This window comes from Fukomys damarensis, unplaced genomic scaffold, assembly GCF_012274545.1.
Source record: "Fukomys damarensis isolate Sample0158 unplaced genomic scaffold, DMR_v1.0_HiC HiC_scaffold_23, whole genome shotgun sequence".
Taxonomy (NCBI): Eukaryota; Metazoa; Chordata; class Mammalia; order Rodentia; family Bathyergidae; genus Fukomys; species Fukomys damarensis.
The window spans coordinates 64711724-64727779 of record NW_022900935.1 but is presented as its reverse complement, the minus strand read 5'-3'; the positions used below and the strand labels follow the sequence as shown (position 1 = coordinate 64727779).

The following is a 16056-nucleotide window of genomic DNA, read 5'->3' as shown; positions in this document are numbered from 1 at the left end:
TTTTTTTTTTTTGGTTTTTTGAGACAGGGTCTCACTATGTAGTTGAGACTGACCTGGAACTCACTGTGTAGCCCAGGCTGGTATCAAACTCACAGCGATTCTCCTGCCTCAGCCTCCCGAGTGCTGGGATTACAGGCGTGTGCCACCATGCCTGGCCTTCCTCCTTTCTCTTTTTTTCCTTTCTTCTGTGCTTTTTTTATGGGCCTGAACCCTAGAACCATTTATATGCTAAGCAGTTGCTCTTTCTGCCACTGAGCTGTACCCCCAGCCCCTCAGTGTGGAATTTCAGTATTTGGGTTTCTTTTTTGGTACCAGAGGTTGAACTCGGGACCTTGCATTTGTGAAGCAGGCAGTGGAACCACTGAGCTAATCCCTGGCCCTTGGGTTTCTTATTTCACACCTTCAGTGTGGAGGAGATGTTAACCCAGCCTGGGTCGCAGTCAGTTATGGCGTGTCAGCTCTGAGTTTCTTGTTTTACAGCTGAATTTGCCACATACCTGAATTTCTGCCGTTCCTTGCGCTTTGATGACAAGCCTGACTACTCCTACCTGCGCCAGCTCTTCAGGAATCTGTTCCATCGCCAAGGCTTCTCCTATGACTATGTGTTCGACTGGAACATGCTCAAATTTGTAAGTGCCGCTGCCAGTTCAGCCCTGTGGGTTGCGAACAGCCTGGGCCAGACTTGTACACAGGGCTCAGGTTTCACTCACAGTGTGCATTTGCAGTTGTGAAAGCTCAGCATACCCCAAGTAGGCCTCTACTTGTCCTGTCTCACGGTACCAAGAAGCTTGCTGTGGGGTGAGCAAAGGGCTGTGGAGGTTGTGGCCCCAGAGGGAGCCCCCAGCCGGCACTCTTGGCGTGCTTGGCTTTCCTCAGTTGAAAGGCCCTTCTGTGGTAATGGCCATCACCAGTTCTAGGGGCTCTGTGGGTTGAGCTCCCTCTGGTGATGTGGTGTTGCTCACACGGTGCTCTTGGGGGAAGCCTTCTGGGCTCCCAGACCCTGCCTCATTCCTTACCTGATTTACCTGGGTTCAGGGTGGGTGACCTGGTATTGAGCTTGCATCTGAGCTTTGTACACTAGTTGTGTGTTTGGTTTCTTCCATTAGCATAATTTGTCCACCAGAGGTGTGTGTCCTGTGGGTGTGGGCAAAGAGTCCCTGGAGCCTCTAGGCCAGGAAGTTGAGCTGCTGTGGGAATTCTCTCTTCGATTAAGGTCACTTTCATAGTTTAGGATAGAAATTGGTACCCTTGCACGGAGAACATCTGCTAATGGAGGAGCAGTGCTGCCTTCTCAGGGATGCAAACCAGAAGGCTTGCCAGGCAGCCAGGCCTGGTGCTGGAAAGAGAGCCCTCCCTCCACAGCGCCTATGCTGTGTCTGCACACTGTCCAGTCTGTGTGTCAAAGTCGCCACCCACGTGGTGGTTCCATATGCCCAACTTTGTTGTTGCAGGTGACAGCTTTGCTTTGAAAGAGACCAAGTGATTCATTCTGTAGCCTTGCGGGGTTGCAGCCCTCAGCCCAGCCTTGTATATTGACAGAAGCTGAGGGCCACCTGGCAGTGGACGGTGTGGCTGTGTCTTGTAAAACAGGTGTACCGAGAGGGGCGGCCCAGGGTGTTGTTTGCAGAGCCCTGAGGCATTGGTGATGAGTAAAGCTCACACGCTCGTGTGACTGGTGCCACTTAAATGGCTGCTTAAGAGCAGGTGTGCCATGTGTCAGGCTGGTCTATGTAAACCTGGACACAAGCCTCACCACTGGCCTGTGTGCGTGGCATGACAGTGAGTGGACCAGAGTCTGAACGGTGGTTGGACCCCTCTGTGAGCCCGCAGTCCTAGCTCTGACCTGGCTGGCTATTGTGCGCACCGGCGTGTTGCCAGAGGACTCGGTGCTACCACTGTGGCAGTGGAGTGCTAGTTCCTCCAGATGCTGGGAGTTGAAAGAGGAGCCCTGGCTGTACCATTGTCCCTGTCCAGGGACATTGTTGTCTCTGCATACTACTTTACAGGGTAGTCTCGTCCCAAGCAGCAGCTCGAGGTGCAGGGGAGAGTCGGGGCTTTTGGCTGCTTTGCACCAAATCCTGCTTCTCTTCTATTCCGACCTTCCCATCCTCAGGGTGCCAGCCGGGCCGCTGATGATGCCGAGCGGGAACGCCGGGACCGAGAGGAGAGACTGAGACACTCCCGGAATCCAGCCACCCGTGGCCTCCCTTCCACAGCGTCTGGCCGCCTGCGGGGGACCCAGGAAGTGGCACCCCCCACGCCCCTGACCCCTACCTCACACACGGGTGAGTGCACATACTGGAGTGGGGTCTCACGGGGCCTGGCTGGGCATACTTGGTGGTTGGTGTAACCTGGTCTGCACTTGAGTCGGTTCTTATGCAGAGAGTAGGTGCACTTGGGGCAGCACCTTTACCGGGCCCTGGTCTTTTAAGGACCGAGTTCTGAAAGCTGTTAACGAGTATTGGCAGCTGCTCATGTAAAGTTCTCTTCTCATAGTACACGTCTCCTCCGTGTACCTTTAGGCCCTCAGACCCTCTGTACCCTGGTTAGGGGGCCTTGGGTTACACTCCCACCACCAGCTGATGCCCGGGGGGCTGGCTGGAACCCTGTGCTGGCGAACGGTTGTCGGTGCTGCCCCTGGGAGAAAGAACCCTGTTCAGAGCCCAGTGAGGTGGGCACTGGGTGGGACTGGCCACTGGCCTGATCTGCGTGTCGAGTGACCAGTGCTGTCAGTCACTGCCGCATCTGGGAGCAGCCAGGGTTCCTCAGTATCCATGCTTTTTTCTCCCCTCCAGCTAACACCTCTCCTCGGCCTGTCTCCGGCATGGAGCGAGAGCGGAAAGTGAGCATGCGGCTGCACCGCGGGGCCCCAGTCAATGTCTCCTCGTCCGATCTCACAGGCCGACAAGATACCTCTCGCATGTCCACCTCACAGGTAGGCACCAGAGCTGGCCAGGGCGAACCAGGTTCGGACGTGGGGGAGGGCACATGTTGGCGAGTATGGGCACGGGACCACCCTGTGCGGATTCACCCATCTGCACACAGGCTCAGAGCTGAGCGAGTAGGGTGAGACTTGGGAAAGGCTGATGCCTGCCTGCCGCCTGCCGCCTGCCTGCCTTCCTTCCTTCCTTCCTTTTTCCCAGTTTTTGAGAATTTCTTACCCGTGGGGAAACTCCTAATTGAATGTTGCTTTCTGTTTGGAGCTTAAGACAGCTGAGGTGCTGAGGGCCTGCATCCCAGCCCCTCGAGGACAGGAGCTGTGTGCTGTGGGAAGCCTTCTCGCACTGCTTGACTTCCAGCTGCCACCCTGCAGGCTGGACTGCACAGGCCCACTTGTACCTTGCAGGGGCCAGTGACTTTAGGCTTCTTTCCTCATTTTTGCTCACCAGGAGCAAAGGTCCTGGAGAGGGGCAGCTCCACTGGAAGGGCTCCTATGCACTGTGAGCTGCTCATCTTCTGGAGACCCTGTCTCTGATGAGGGGGTGTTTGGGGGACCAGGTCAGCAGCACAAAAACACAACAGTGGTCTGTTCCCTTTGCAACCATGTTTCCTCCGCATCCTCCCTTCTCACTCTGCTTTTATTGTTGGTGTTGTGTGTTCGCGAATGTGCTTCTCTGAACAAATCAGAACAATTTTTACATATGTAGCAGTTTCTTTTTCTCGGCTAAATTTGAGAGTCCTCTGCTTAAAGAGGTGGGGTGAGGGTGTCAAGGACAAGTTCCCAGGGGCTGTTCCTGTCACCAGCAAACATTCCAAGGAGTGCCCAGGTTCCCAAGGAGTCTCATCAGGTGAGCGGGAGCTCGTGGCAGAAATGCGCTGGCGGCAGCCCCGTCCTTTGTCGTGCCATAGTGTCAGTCTGGTTAACTGGGAGCAGCCCAGCACCACTTGCTGATCAGCACACAGGGTTCCTTGGGCCTGGCCTGGCAAGCACAGGGCCACGGAGACGGGTGATCTTAGAATGATTAGCCAGACATGGACTGTTCTTTGTATCATTTTCTCTTTATTAAGAGCAGATATGCAAGGATGTGAGACGCTGTGTGTATGTGCATCGTCCCTCCCACCAGGGCCATCGCTCTGAGCTGTCTCTCCGGCTGTCTCCACATCTGGCCAGAGGGGTTATTTGAAATGTGGCTGGGGGTCTGACCAGCATCCTCAAAGTGAGTCCCGTAGTGTACACACGCACTGGCCCAGAGGACTTGGGCACCTTTTTGTCATTTGCCCAGCAAGCACAGTCTGGGGAGGAGACAGCTTTTTGCTTTTTTGGGGGTAATCATTGAGGGAAAGGAGTGAGTTGAAAGGTGCTGGGGGCAGTGGCAGTGCAGCAGCCTCTTCTCTGCTGTGTAGCCATCTCGACCTCGAGGTAGCAGGAGAAAATACCCTTGCTTCCGTCTGCCCGCCCTTCTGTGTGGCACTCGTGCGGTCAGCTGGCTGCTGGCCTGGCCTGTTTGCATGGAGAACTGTAACAGGGAGGGCAGGGTTGAATCCTCCAGAGGAAGCGCCTTGGCTTTTCCACTGGCGACTGTGTGCAGGTCCCCAGGCCCTGCCCGTCTCGGGGACTGGCTACACTTCAGCTGCTGTCTTGAAGGTTTTTCTGAGGGTTTCCCCGGGGAAGGTGGCATCTGTCTCTGGAGCAACCCCCGTCCCTAGTGTGCTCTTCCAGGGCAAAAGCTCCTCCTCCATCGGCACTTTCCAGACCCACCACCCAGCGTCTGCCCGGCGGTTGGGAAGCCAGAAGGGCTGGCGGGTGGGCGGGGTGGCGCTGCAGCTCCTGCACTTGTGTGACCTCCACCCTCACACACTCCTGAGGAGAGTTGGGCACTGGACTCAGCACCGTGTGTGCAGACTCAGAGTTGTGGTGGCCATGCTATGCCAGCTGAGCTTCCTCAGTGGCCGCTGTTCTTTTTCCTCATCCCCTCTGGGAGCTAGGGCATCTGTGAATGTCCAGCACGTCAGCAGAGAGGCTTCATGGGGCTCCCTGGTCCTCATTCCCCTGCCCATGCCCAGTGTCTGCACAGCATCACAGGTCACTGAGTGGCCTTCTTGCTGATGCAGGGCCTGGCCCTTCCTGGGCTTGGTGGGAGGGCAGCTGCTCCGTCCTGGGCCTCGTCCCTTCTGAAGGGCACCTTGCATTAGGCCAGCCCTCTGGGGGATTACAGTGTCTACATTTCCCAGTCTGTAAGTCAGTTCTTGGACCTGCCGGGCATGTGGTCAGTGAATCTGTGTAGGTTTTCTTCTCTTTGTGAGAAGGGCCTTCTCTGTCCAGTTATTCCTTTCAGTGGCTTTAGTTCACACCCTTCCTAAGCAGGAGATCAGCAGCCTGATGCTCCCATGAGTGAGGAAGTGTGACCCGTCTGTATCCCTCCGGGCCGGTCACAAGAAGCAGGTGAGCTGTGTGGAGAGACTGGCCATCCCCAGATCCCTGCAGGCCACCTGTGTGGAGCTGGCCTAGGCAAGGAGACACATCAGACCCAGGCCTGACGTGGGTGTCGGGCCGGGACCTCGCCTGCTGGTCTGGCCAGTGGGGCACTTACCAACCGCTGTCTTTTCCCCACCTCAGAATAGCATTCCTTTCGAACACCACGGCAAGTAGCTGCTCATCTCCGTTGGAAGGCAGCACTGGGTGAGTGTGCTCACGGTGGGGCTCACAGACCACTCCCCACCCACCATAGGGCTCGCAGGCGGGCTGGGCTTGCATGCCAGGCGCTGGAGGCGTAGTGAGGCTTCTTCCGCTTTGTTCTTCTCATGTGGGCTCCAGAGCAGCAGCAGTCAGCACCCCATCTGAAGGGCAGAACCATCCTCCATCTCTGGACGGAGCAACCCTAGGGGACGGTCCTGCTGTGCCCTTGGCCTCTAGCCTCCCTGTGACTGCATTCGGTGTGCCGGCGCTGCCCTCTGCCCTGGGTCCTGGCCCGGCTGCCCCATCCGGGGTGTACTGGTATCTGTGTCTGTTGTGCTCAGCTGAGTGGCGCCACGCTTGGTGTTGGGGCTCTTGAGCTCTTGCTGCGTTCAGACTCCTGGTGGTCTCTTCCCATCCCGGCTTATGTAGTCACCCCTCTTCCTCTCTCTCATTATTTCTGTCTCATTTTGTGTTTCTCTCCAAATTTGGCCCTGGCCTCGCCATCTCGTCCCTGCAGCTGTCGTCTGTACTAACCCATCTGGCCACAGCCACCTGCTCCCCGCGCCGGTGCATGGCTGGGCGTCCACCCTGAGCTCCCTTCTTGTCGGCTGCGTGGCACTCAGTGGCGCCTTCCAACAGGGGCTTGAGCTTCTGAGGGTTTCGTGCCACCGAGAGACCTGCAGGTTTAGCACTGTGCACTCTTGGGCGCGTGAGGGCAGAGGCTGCTCTGGTTCTTCCCCACTCCCGTTCTCAGCGCACCTAGTCAGTTACTCTCCAGGAAGGGACACTGGAAACACCCGTCTGACCCGTGGACTCTCAGGATCAGCTCTGAGCTCTCCTCACTTGCATGCCTCTTCTTCCTTCCCCTTCTTGCTGTTACCATCCCGCTCAGCGGTGTCCTGGCTGCAGAGGTCCCGTTGTGCAGCCACAGGTGCAGGTGTCTAGGTGGGGACCAGGCGGCAGTGTGCCCTTTACTTTTCAGGCTCCATGATTGGTTCTCGTGCCCGGCGCCTGGCTGTCTGTTGCCCTGGCCCCATGCTGACCTTTTCCTGTGCTTTGGCTCCGACAGATTCCCAGTCGGGTGGCTTCCAGTGGTCTTCAGTCTGTCGTGCACCGATGAGAACTCTCCTTTTTGCTGTGAAGGGCAGACAATGCATGGCTGATCTACTCTGTTACCAATGGCTTTACTAGTGACATGCCCCCTGGTCTAGACCCGAAATGTTCACACCGGGAGCTCTCCAGGCCACTCACCCAGCGAACACAGACTGAGCGGACAGGCTCCGAGAGCGGCCACCGCCAGGGGCTGCCGCCACGGCCCCACAGAAGCTCAGCTACCACGGGGCTGGGAGGATGAGCAGAGTGTGGGAGACCTTGCAGAGACCCCGCCTGCCACGAGCCTCTCTGCCCGCCAGTGGTGGCCAACCTGTGCTCCCTGCGATCCCACAGCGACTACCAGTCTTCTACTTGGTTAAGACAGTTTTGTATCATTTTGCTAAAAATTACTGGCTTAAATCTGTGTAAAGAAATCTGTCTTTTTATTGTTTCTTCCTTGTCTGTTTTTGCAGTCTTAAGGATGTTGACTTTAAAGACTTCCTGAGCCAGACACTGGCTTGCCATGTCTGTGGAGTCAGTAGAGGGGGCAGTGTGAGTGTCCAGGATGTGCGTTGTTTGTTCTCTGTGTTGTATTGTCACTCTGGAGAGGGAGCGCCTCGGTGGAAGCTGTGTGCACGTTGTATCTCAGCCCCCAGCCTGGTCCTGGCCTCGCGCGCCTTCCCTTCTGTAAGCTGAAGTATCTGCTGTTGTCAGCGCACTAGAAAGCATGGCCGCTGCAGAGCAAGTGTGGCCGGTGTGTTGTGCAGAACGTCGTGCCTTTCTGCCCAGAGGAGTGAGGAGGAAGTGAGGGTCTCGGCGGACTCGGGCGCAGGCCTTGAGAGCCCGTAAGACAGTGGGAGTCTGGATTAAAGTTGAGTGTGCGTTTCTGATTTCTGAGAAGAGATGGTGTACGGGTTGTGTATGGTATTTTGGTAGTGTTTGTTGCCTTTATGCCTTTGAATTTGGAAAGTTTCTGAACAGACTGTAAATACTGCCGTACAGATTGGCACTTGGTCTGTGTCTTTGCCTGCTCAAAACCAGGGAGCAAGTTGTCCTCCTAGGTGCCCTGGTTTGCCCAGAAAGGCCACTGGCTGAGGGGAGTCCACCCAGAGGTGCCAAGAGGCAGGTGACTGCCCTTCTGAATCTAGAACCTTCACATCCAGAAGGATGTGGTGCCACACGCTCTGACCTTCAGCCGGACTTCTGTGGGGGGAACTGCGGCTGGCCTGCCCTGTGGGCTGTGCTGCTGTGCTATTGGCAGTTGGGGTCCTGAGATGCTTGGCCCTGCCTGTGACTTTCCACCACATGCACTGCCTGGTGGAGACAGCAGTGGGCCTGCTCACTCCTTGGGGATGACGCAGATGTATTCATGGGTCCATCTCCGTTTCTCCCTGCCGATGTGTGGAGAGAGCTTGGCTGGGACCCGGGTGCTCTTGGAGGAGCTAATAGTGCCACGTGGCTTTTCCCTCCTAACCCAGAGATCTCTGGCACAGAGCCCTGGCCCCAGGGCCACCGCTCATGTGCGGCGGCATCCCAGAGTACAGTTATTCGCTGTCCCAGCCATCCATCCGTCTGTCTGAGCCTGTGGGCTCTCTGCTGAATCCTGAGCTGGCTACTCTGCAGGCATTTGGGGGTGTAGGGCCTTGGCCGGGGAGAACTGTGTGTCTGGGTGTGCATTGGGAGCTCAGGTGGGTCAGCCAGGGTTTAGGTGTCCATAGCTGTGAGCCCCTGTATCGGTGTTGGGCTCCCCCTCCCAGCGAGCTGGCAGGGGTGGCGGCGGCAGCCCTCCATACAGGTCCTTTGTAAATAGCCGTGGTCCCCGGCACAGAGCCAGAGGGCAGTGCCAGGCAGCCTCCAAATCTGCACCATTGCAGCCTGGGCCACTGGCTGCCCTGGGAGTGGACCCACCTGAGCCCTCAAGGGTGTGGCTGTGATGTTCTTGCCCAGTATTTAATCCCCATCACACTTACAGGAAACATAGTTAGAATGTGTGTATCAACCTGTGTCTTGGTGACCAGTCTCTGAGCTGTGCGTTTGTACTACCACTGTATTTGTGTACTTTAACAATTGTGTAAATAATAAATTCATAATGACTTCTACGTTTCTTCCCTACCCCTTTCGTGTGGTCTTTATTTCATTAGCTGAGAGTTTTGAGTGGGTTTAGATTAACTGTGAAAACTGACTTTTTTTTTTCCGTTTCCTCCTCTTTGTGGGACTGGGGATTGAACCCACAGCCTTCATAGTGAGTTGTATCTCTACTCCTCCAGCCCTTTATTTTGAGACAGCATATTGCTAAGTATTCCAGGTCAGACTCAAGCTCTTGTGACTCTTCTGCCTCAGCCTCCCAGAGTGCGGGGATGACAGGCATGCACCTCCATACCTGGCTGCGCAGTGACTGGGAGAGTGGGTTCCCGCTAATCCTTGCTCAGCCTGTGTGTTGGTAGCTCGTTGGAGCAGGCACCAGGATACTCGCCACTTAGGCTCTGGTGTGACAGGTGGGGTCCACAGAGTTTCACATGTGTGTGTTCTGTGTGGTGTTTCTGAGAAACCCCTCTTCCTCTCAGCTAAGCATCTTTAGGAAATAGGCCGCTTAACCGCCTCATCCCTCTGGGTGGCCCTGGTACCTTAGTTTTCTTGGGAAGTAGTACAGGAATTGAGCACCTGACTTGTCCACCTGCCACGCTCAGGTCTCTCCACCACTGGCTCTTTTTTGGGGGACGGTACTGGGGATCGAACTCAGGTCTTTGTGGTTGTGAGGCAGGCGGCAGAACTGCTGAGCTAAATCCCCGGCCCCTCCACCTTTTGGCAGAGCTTGGCAGCCTGCTCGTCTGGCTCCCCACGGGAGCAGGCAGAGCATCCCTTGTCTCACCTAGAGTCCACGGCAGCACACCCCTCCTCAGGGCAAGGACCAGGAGACAGGCTGTTGGAGCTGGGTCTGTAGCTGCTGCTTGGGCTGCCCCTTCTATGGGGCAGCGCATTCTGTGCTCACCAGTTTGGGGCAGCCAGGGGCACAGCAGCAGGACTTCTGGATCAGATTCACGGGGAGTGGGGAGGGTGTTGGAGTTCAGAACAGATTGGTCCTGCATGTGGTGCACATGTGCATGTGCTGGAGGGGACTCTGCAGCGTCCTCTCAGACACGACTTTGCTGCCCCTCTGGCTATTACCAGGCACCCCAGCCAGGAGCCCCAAGCCACTCCAGCTCTCATCCTAACTCATTTGGTCTCCCCACCCCCTTCTTTTAGCCATCCTCTGCCCTATGTATACCGGATGGGCTTTGCTATTGTCTTTGCCCATATCAGCACCTTCCCTGGCCATGTGTGCTCCCTCCTATTTCTCAGGCGCCACCCCCATGAAGGGTCCTTGTGCTGGGTGAGCTGGAGCTGGCCTCCGCCTGGGCTGCTGCAGCTGCCTCTTGGAGGACACGGTCCAGGCACTGCAGAGTGAGTCCTGCAGGTCTGGATTCCATCCACCTGGGACCAGGCGTTCTGTTCAGACACCCAGCACTGGCCAGACCTCCAATCTGTGGTTGTTCTCCACCGCTGTGTAGAAAATTCCCCCGGACAGGCCAGGGCACCTGGCTTGGTGATAAGAGGACCCTTGTGGGCCCATCTGGGAGTGGTGCAGATGGACATGCCTCTCTGGAACGGCTCTCACTGGTGTTGAACATGAACTTTGGCACCTGAATGTGTCCCCCACAGGGCAGCCCTGTTCATGCCCGTGTCCTGACACCCCAGCCCTCCACCACTACCCTCCAGCACTCAGTGGCCTTCCTGGTTTCTTTTGGCCTTTCACCTCAACTTGCCTGCCAGATCACAGCATAGTGTCAGCACCAGGTGTGTCTGGCGGCCCAGCTTGAGCACAGGATGTGCCTTTTTCTGTGTCTGTGTGCATTTCTGATTCTTTTTTCCAGTGAAGGCAGCCTGCTCACCGTCTTCCTGTGGTTGTGGGGAGTGGTATCCTCACCAGGCCAGGCAGATCTGGGGGCTTCAGGGCCATGCAGCCTCTCCCTTCAGTGGATCCCTCCCTGCCAAGCCACAGGCTTCTTGAGCAAACCCAACATCTTCATCTTTTGAGTTGTGTCCCCAAAGCCTGACTTGGCATCACCATTTCCTGGCTGTGCTGTGTGCTCTGAGTACAAGCTTGGGACAGGACTTGGGGAGGAGGGGTGTCCTGCTGCTCCATGACTGGATGGTCACTGGGTCAGGTCCTGTTCAGACTATTCTGGGAGAAAGCTCCTGGCAGCCACCCTGGTGTAACTGCTAAAGCCAGCAGGGCCAAGGAGAGCTAATCAGGTCCTGGAGGAAAGAAGTGGAATGGGGGCCCTGAGCAGCAGAGGTAGGAAGGAGAGGAGCCAGTCAGGTGTCCATCAAGGCCTGGCACCCTGTTGAAATGCCACCACTCCCCACAGCCTTGGCCCTTTCCTTCCTGTTTCTGGAGGCAACTGATTCCCATGTTTGAGGTCAGCACGTCCTGGGGCCTGGGGTCTGTGCTGTTTCCTCTCCACATGATGAGGTCAGTACACAAGGCAGAGCCTCCCAGGATGTGTGTTGCCCTTGGCCATCAGGGCTGGGCAGTGAACCCTCAGGTGCTAGTACTGCCCATCAGCCCAGCCCCTGGCAGAGGGAAGAGGAAGACCAGAGGGAAGGAGGCATCTGAACCACAGGCTGTAGGCAGGTGCCTGGGCTGCAGGAAGTCACCCGCTTCCTTGAAGAGCTGGTTGCAAGCTCTCGCTTCCTTTTCATTGCAGAGGAGCAGGGATGTGGCATCTCTCCGGTTGCACACGGCCCGCCAGGGTGCCCGCTGCCGTCCCCAGCACCCACGACGTACCACCTACTGAGGCCCCAGCAGCCTCTGACCAGGCTCCCAGCCACACAGGCCACCGCTGGCCACAAGGGCAGGTGGGTGTGAGGCACCCAGGGCCAGCCAGAGCTCTGAATGCAGGCTGGAGAATGGGGAGCAGAGAAAAGCGATGCTGACCACACAGAGCAAACTTACCAGCCAGCCAGGGATGAATAAATGGAAGACAGGAAAATGTGTTTTAAGCCCACATGCAGTAAACAGCACACACTGTTACTCAGGTCAGTCCACTCACCACTCGGACTCCCACAGGTCTAGAGACCAGTCAGGATGTGCCAGACCAGTTCCTGGGGCCTGCAGCTGCCTACTGGGCACCCCTCTTGCACAGTGTGTCCCTGCAAGCCCTTTTCTCCATGCCCTGTGAAAACTCACAGCCAAGCAACCCCACCTGCTCCTTCTGCTGGGCTGGGAGAGCCTGCAGGAAACACTCAGGACACACAGCCCTGGGGGAGTGGACAAGGACAGGACCACTTGTGAGAATAACCAGGCTGTTTCTCCATAGAGTTGAGACTCGGGCTAGACAGACCGCCGAACAGAACTGCACCAGCAAGTCTCTCCAAGGCTGCACCACACACACACATCGCGCACCTTCCCAGACGGGCAGAGGGGAACGGGCTCTGCAGGAGACAATGGCAGGACAGTGGGGTCCAACCCCAGGGAGGGCCCAGCAGCAGCCCAGGCTCTGATTAAAGCGGTATTGTCTCAGAAGCCTGGGTTTCTAGGTCCTTGACCACAGTGGAGCACAGCCTGCTTGGGGTCCGAAGGTGGGGTCTGTGGTTTAGGCGGCTTAACTGTAGGGCTTGGCTTCACTGCAGATGCGCTTTGGAATGATACGATCCCCACTTCACCACCACCTCCACAAAACAGGTCGGGTGGTGACCCAGTGACCAGGCAGCCAGAACCTCAGCACTGAGCTGACAGCCCCACCGCCTAAGCTAATCCTGTTTGTGAAATAAATACACGCTGCCAGTCTGACTCTTGACCCTTGTGCCCCGCTGGCCCCAGCCAGGCTGCTCATACACTGGTTTCCGGGGTGTGAACCGCCTCCCCGTTTTTCTCAGTCTCCGCCTTCAGGAAGTGCTCCACCTCCCTCGAGTCCACGCTCACATCCACAGGGGGCTTCTGGAGCTTCTCCTCCTCTGGGGCCGCTGCCTCGGGCTTCGATGCCTCAGTCCTGCTCCCGATGCAGAAGTTGCCCAGCAGCAGCACGAGGGAGGAAGTGAGCACCTCAGCCCCCGCCAGGAGGAACACGTACTTGTAGACGTGTGTCGCATCCAGCAGCTTGCCTGCAAGAGGACCTGGGTCACCAGCTGTGCCCTGAGAACCACAGGTGTCTCCTGGGTCCCCGGCTCCTCCTGACACCTCTAGTGTGTAGCTGGTATGTCTGGGAGGTGGGGAACGCCCCCCACGGTATGGACACCTTGCTGCCTCAAGCACCCTTCAGCGCCATCCTCTGCCCTCCCACTTCCTCTCCCCTGCTCCAGCAAAGGCTGAGAGCTGAAAACAAGTAGTGTTGAGGGTTTGCAGAGTCACGGGGCAGGGTGAGCCATGCCCAGTCATGGAAGAGCCTTCCTGTGGCCCCTGGCGCACTGCTGGGCTCTGCCCAGCCCTGCACACCATAGTCAAGGACCCTGAGACCTGGAGGGCTGGATGGTGTGGTGTAGGGTGTGCTCTCCCACCCCAGCATCCTATTGGGGGCTGGAGGCTCATGTGGGGGCCAGAGCCTGTCAACTTCACCTCACTGGGGCCCAGCTGTCTACACACTGCTGACACTTGCCGGCCTGGGCCTCCCAGTTCTGGGTTCCCGGAGTGTCCCCCCAACCCCCAACAGCACTCACCACCCGACGGGGGTCCAATAAGCACAGCCATGGCCTCCATCAGCAGCACCAGGCCGATGGCGCTGGAGAACTTGTGGGTGCCCACAATGGCCATGAGCACTTCAAACTGCAGGGCACCCACCATGCCATAGGAGATGCCGAAGAAGATGCAAAAGACTACCAGGCCCCCATAGTTGCTGGCTGTGGAGCCTGTGAGGTCAGTGAAGCCATTGAAGAACATGGCGAAGCTGAAAAGGTAGACAGAGTAGGGCCGCACCTTCTTGAGCCCTGTGATGAAGCCAGCGGTCGGCCGCGCAAAGATGTCGATGAAGCCCAGGATGGTGAGCAGGAAGGCAGCCTTTGTGTCGGGCACTCCCAGGTCCTTGGCATAGCTCACCACAAACACAGGTGGCACGAAGAGGCCCAGTACCATGATGGAGGCAGCAACCGCATAGATGACAAAGCCGCGGTCCCGGAAGACACTCAAGTCCAGCAACCGCCGGGACGACTGCTGGGGCCCGGGACCCCCGCCCGACTTGGGGGCCACCAGGGGCCTCATGAGCGCAGCACACACACAGCAGTTGAGCAGCAGGCCACCCAGAATGAGGAAGCCACCCCGCCACCCGTAATGGTCCTGCAGCACCTGCCCCAGGGGGGACAGTGCACACAGGAACACTGGGCTGCCCGCTGCTGCCAGCCCGTTGGCTATGGGACGTCGCTTACTGAAGTAACGGTTGAGCATGATGAGGGAGGGCTGGAAGTTGAGAGCCAGACCCAAGCCTGCAGGGGAGCAGAGGGGAAAGTGTGAGACCCCACCGGCAACTCCTTGTTCAGACTGTAGCTCTGTCCTAAGTGGTGTCTGTGTGGTTCTGAGGGTGCCCATGGGGAGCAGAGGAAGCCCCTGCCACCTCTGTGCCTACCGCACCCCTGAACAGGGGTGCATGTGGCCAGGACATCCTGGTGCTCAGTCTACCCATCTCTCCCACCTCCCAACACCCAGCGGGTCCACTGGGTCACACTCACCAGTAAGGACGCCTGCGGTGAGGTAGAGCTGTATAATGCTTGTGCAGAAGGACGCAGCCACCATGCCCAGGGACGCAAAGAGGCCACCCACAAGCATGACGGGCCGGCAGCCAAAGCGGTTCACACACACACTACAGAGTGGGCCTGTAGGGAAGTGGCAGCTGGGGTGGGTCTGCAGGCCCGCTGGGAGCCCAGAGTTGTCGGCCCCAGCCCACTGCCTCGGACGGTCACTCCCTCCCAGACACCTCCATTCGCCAAGGGTCTGGCAGCACCGGCCGGGGTCCCAGAGGGCCCTGGAGGCACAGCCTCACCCCACAGGGTGCATGTGACAGCCCCCGGTGCCTGTCTTCGAGGACTTGCCGCCATTTAGAGGACAGCTCATGGAACCACATCCTCTGGGACTGTCCATGGACACCACCCACTGTTGGGGCAGGGCCAAGGCTTGTGTCACCACGGCCGGTCCGCTCCCCAGCAGGGTCCCGTCTCGAAGGCTTCCCTCCAAGCATGGAACCTGAGATGCCCCCACCCTGGGTCAGCCAGTCCATGGCCCCAGACCCAGGGCCCGAAGGGGAGGCCCCACCTGTGCCGTACAGCATGGCCAGCAGGATGGAGGAGATCCAGGCCGTGTCACTGTAGCCAATCCCGAACTCACGAATGAGCTCCTTGAAGAAGACGCTGACGGCTTTGGGGAAGGCGTAGGAGAAGCCCGTGATGACGAAGCAGCCAAAGAGCACTGCCCAACCCCAGCCCCCATCAGGGGCCTTGATGCCTGGGGGGCCCTCGTCCACCACGGCGCCGCCCATGGCCAAGAGGCTGGTTCTCCTCACCTGAGAGGAAAGAAAGGGACCAGTGCTGGCTCAGGTGCCAGGGTAATCATGTAGCTGCAGCCCTGCAGGGGAGGTTGGAAATGCAGACAGGCTGGGCATGCCAGGAGGCTGGCACTGGCACCTGGCTGCTCCCAGACCGCAGCCATGGGCAGCCGGCTAGTGCCACAGCCTGCCACCTTGGGCCACCTTTACCAGCTGCTTGGTTACCAGGGCTAACCCACCATCGGACTCTGAAGAACAGTGGTTTTGGGGCTCAGCCAGAACTCATGTTACATCCTGGGAAGAGCAGACCCCACAGGGCAGTGTGTGCTCTGTGCTCAGTGACAGCCCACCCCTTCCTCTCCAGCCGTGTGAGGTGGTGGTGTCCTCTGGGAGCACGTACAGTGGGGGCAGCTACTCGTCCCCCTTCCCATGGTAGAGCCTGGCAGCTGCCAGAGCCACCTTAGGCTCTTGAGAAAAGCGGAAGGCTGGATGGGTTCAAGGGAAGGTCTGGGGCCCAGGTAGAGGCGGCTTCTGGCCAGCCCACTGGATCTGTTGTTTGGGCCCAGGCTGGCAAACCCCACGCCAGCCAAGGCTGACTTCCCTTTTTTTAAGTCCAGGAGTTTAGCTCATCTGAGGCTGGGGCCAGGATTCCAGCTTCCTGCCCCACTCCCGTCTGAAGTCCCCTAATCTGAGGTTATCTCCAACCTCACCAAGGAGACAGCCGGGACAGGGCTGGCGTCCAACACCCAGGGCCTTCAATCCTGCTCGGTCTCTCCCCACCAGTGGTGTGTCTTGCCAGCTCCCTGGGGAGAGAGACAAGCCCTGGTGTGTAAGGTTATT

General features: G+C 57.9%; 2 protein-coding genes across 5 annotated transcripts in view; one reads left to right on the top strand and one right to left on the bottom strand.

Moving 5' to 3' along the window:
* Nucleotides 1-12455, top strand: part of Csnk1d (casein kinase 1 delta) — a 51044-nt gene extending 38589 nt beyond the window's left edge. Inside the window, exons 7-11 of one of the 4 annotated variants that reach the window (XM_033767718.1) lie at nt 481-629; nt 2114-2285; nt 2796-2935; nt 11458-11608; nt 12383-12455. In XM_033767718.1, the coding sequence (XP_033623609.1) occupies nt 481-629; nt 2114-2285; nt 2796-2935; nt 11458-11547 (551 nt within the window). In that variant the 3' untranslated portion in view covers nt 11548-11608; nt 12383-12455. Of the gene's footprint in view, nt 1-480; nt 630-2113; nt 2286-2795; nt 2936-5557; nt 5621-6686; nt 8809-11457; nt 11609-12069; nt 12152-12382 lie in introns of those variants that run through there. The other 3 variants (XM_033767717.1, XM_010618680.2, XM_010618679.2) reach the window with 3 other exon arrangements.
* Nucleotides 12456-12506: 51 nt separating this feature from the next.
* Slc16a3 (solute carrier family 16 member 3) lies at nt 12507-16019 on the bottom strand. The gene is made up of 5 exons (XM_010618676.3): nt 15927-16019; nt 14988-15234; nt 14408-14551; nt 13406-14164; nt 12507-12853 (listed from the first exon to the last, which is right to left on the bottom strand). The coding sequence occupies exons 2-5, from the start codon at nt 15208-15210 to the stop codon at nt 12582-12584; spliced, it is 1398 nt and encodes a 465-aa protein (XP_010616978.1). The 5' UTR covers nt 15211-15234; nt 15927-16019; the 3' UTR covers nt 12507-12581.
* Nucleotides 16020-16056: the final 37 nt, after the last annotated feature.

Bases quoted from the DNA above. Each gene is read 5' to 3' on its own strand.
- Slc16a3 (XM_010618676.3), bottom strand. From the start codon at position 15,210: ATGGGCGGCGCCGTGGTGGACGAGGGCCCCCCAGGCATCAAGGCCCCT. The intron at 14,165-14,407 runs GTGAGTGTGACC...GCTCCCCTGCAG, and splicing joins CACCGCAGGCGTCCTTACTG to GCTTGGGTCTGGCTCTCAAC. The intron at 12,854-13,405 runs GTGAGTGCTGTT...GTCCTCTTGCAG, and splicing joins TATTGGACCCCCGTCGGGTG to GCAAGCTGCTGGATGCGACA.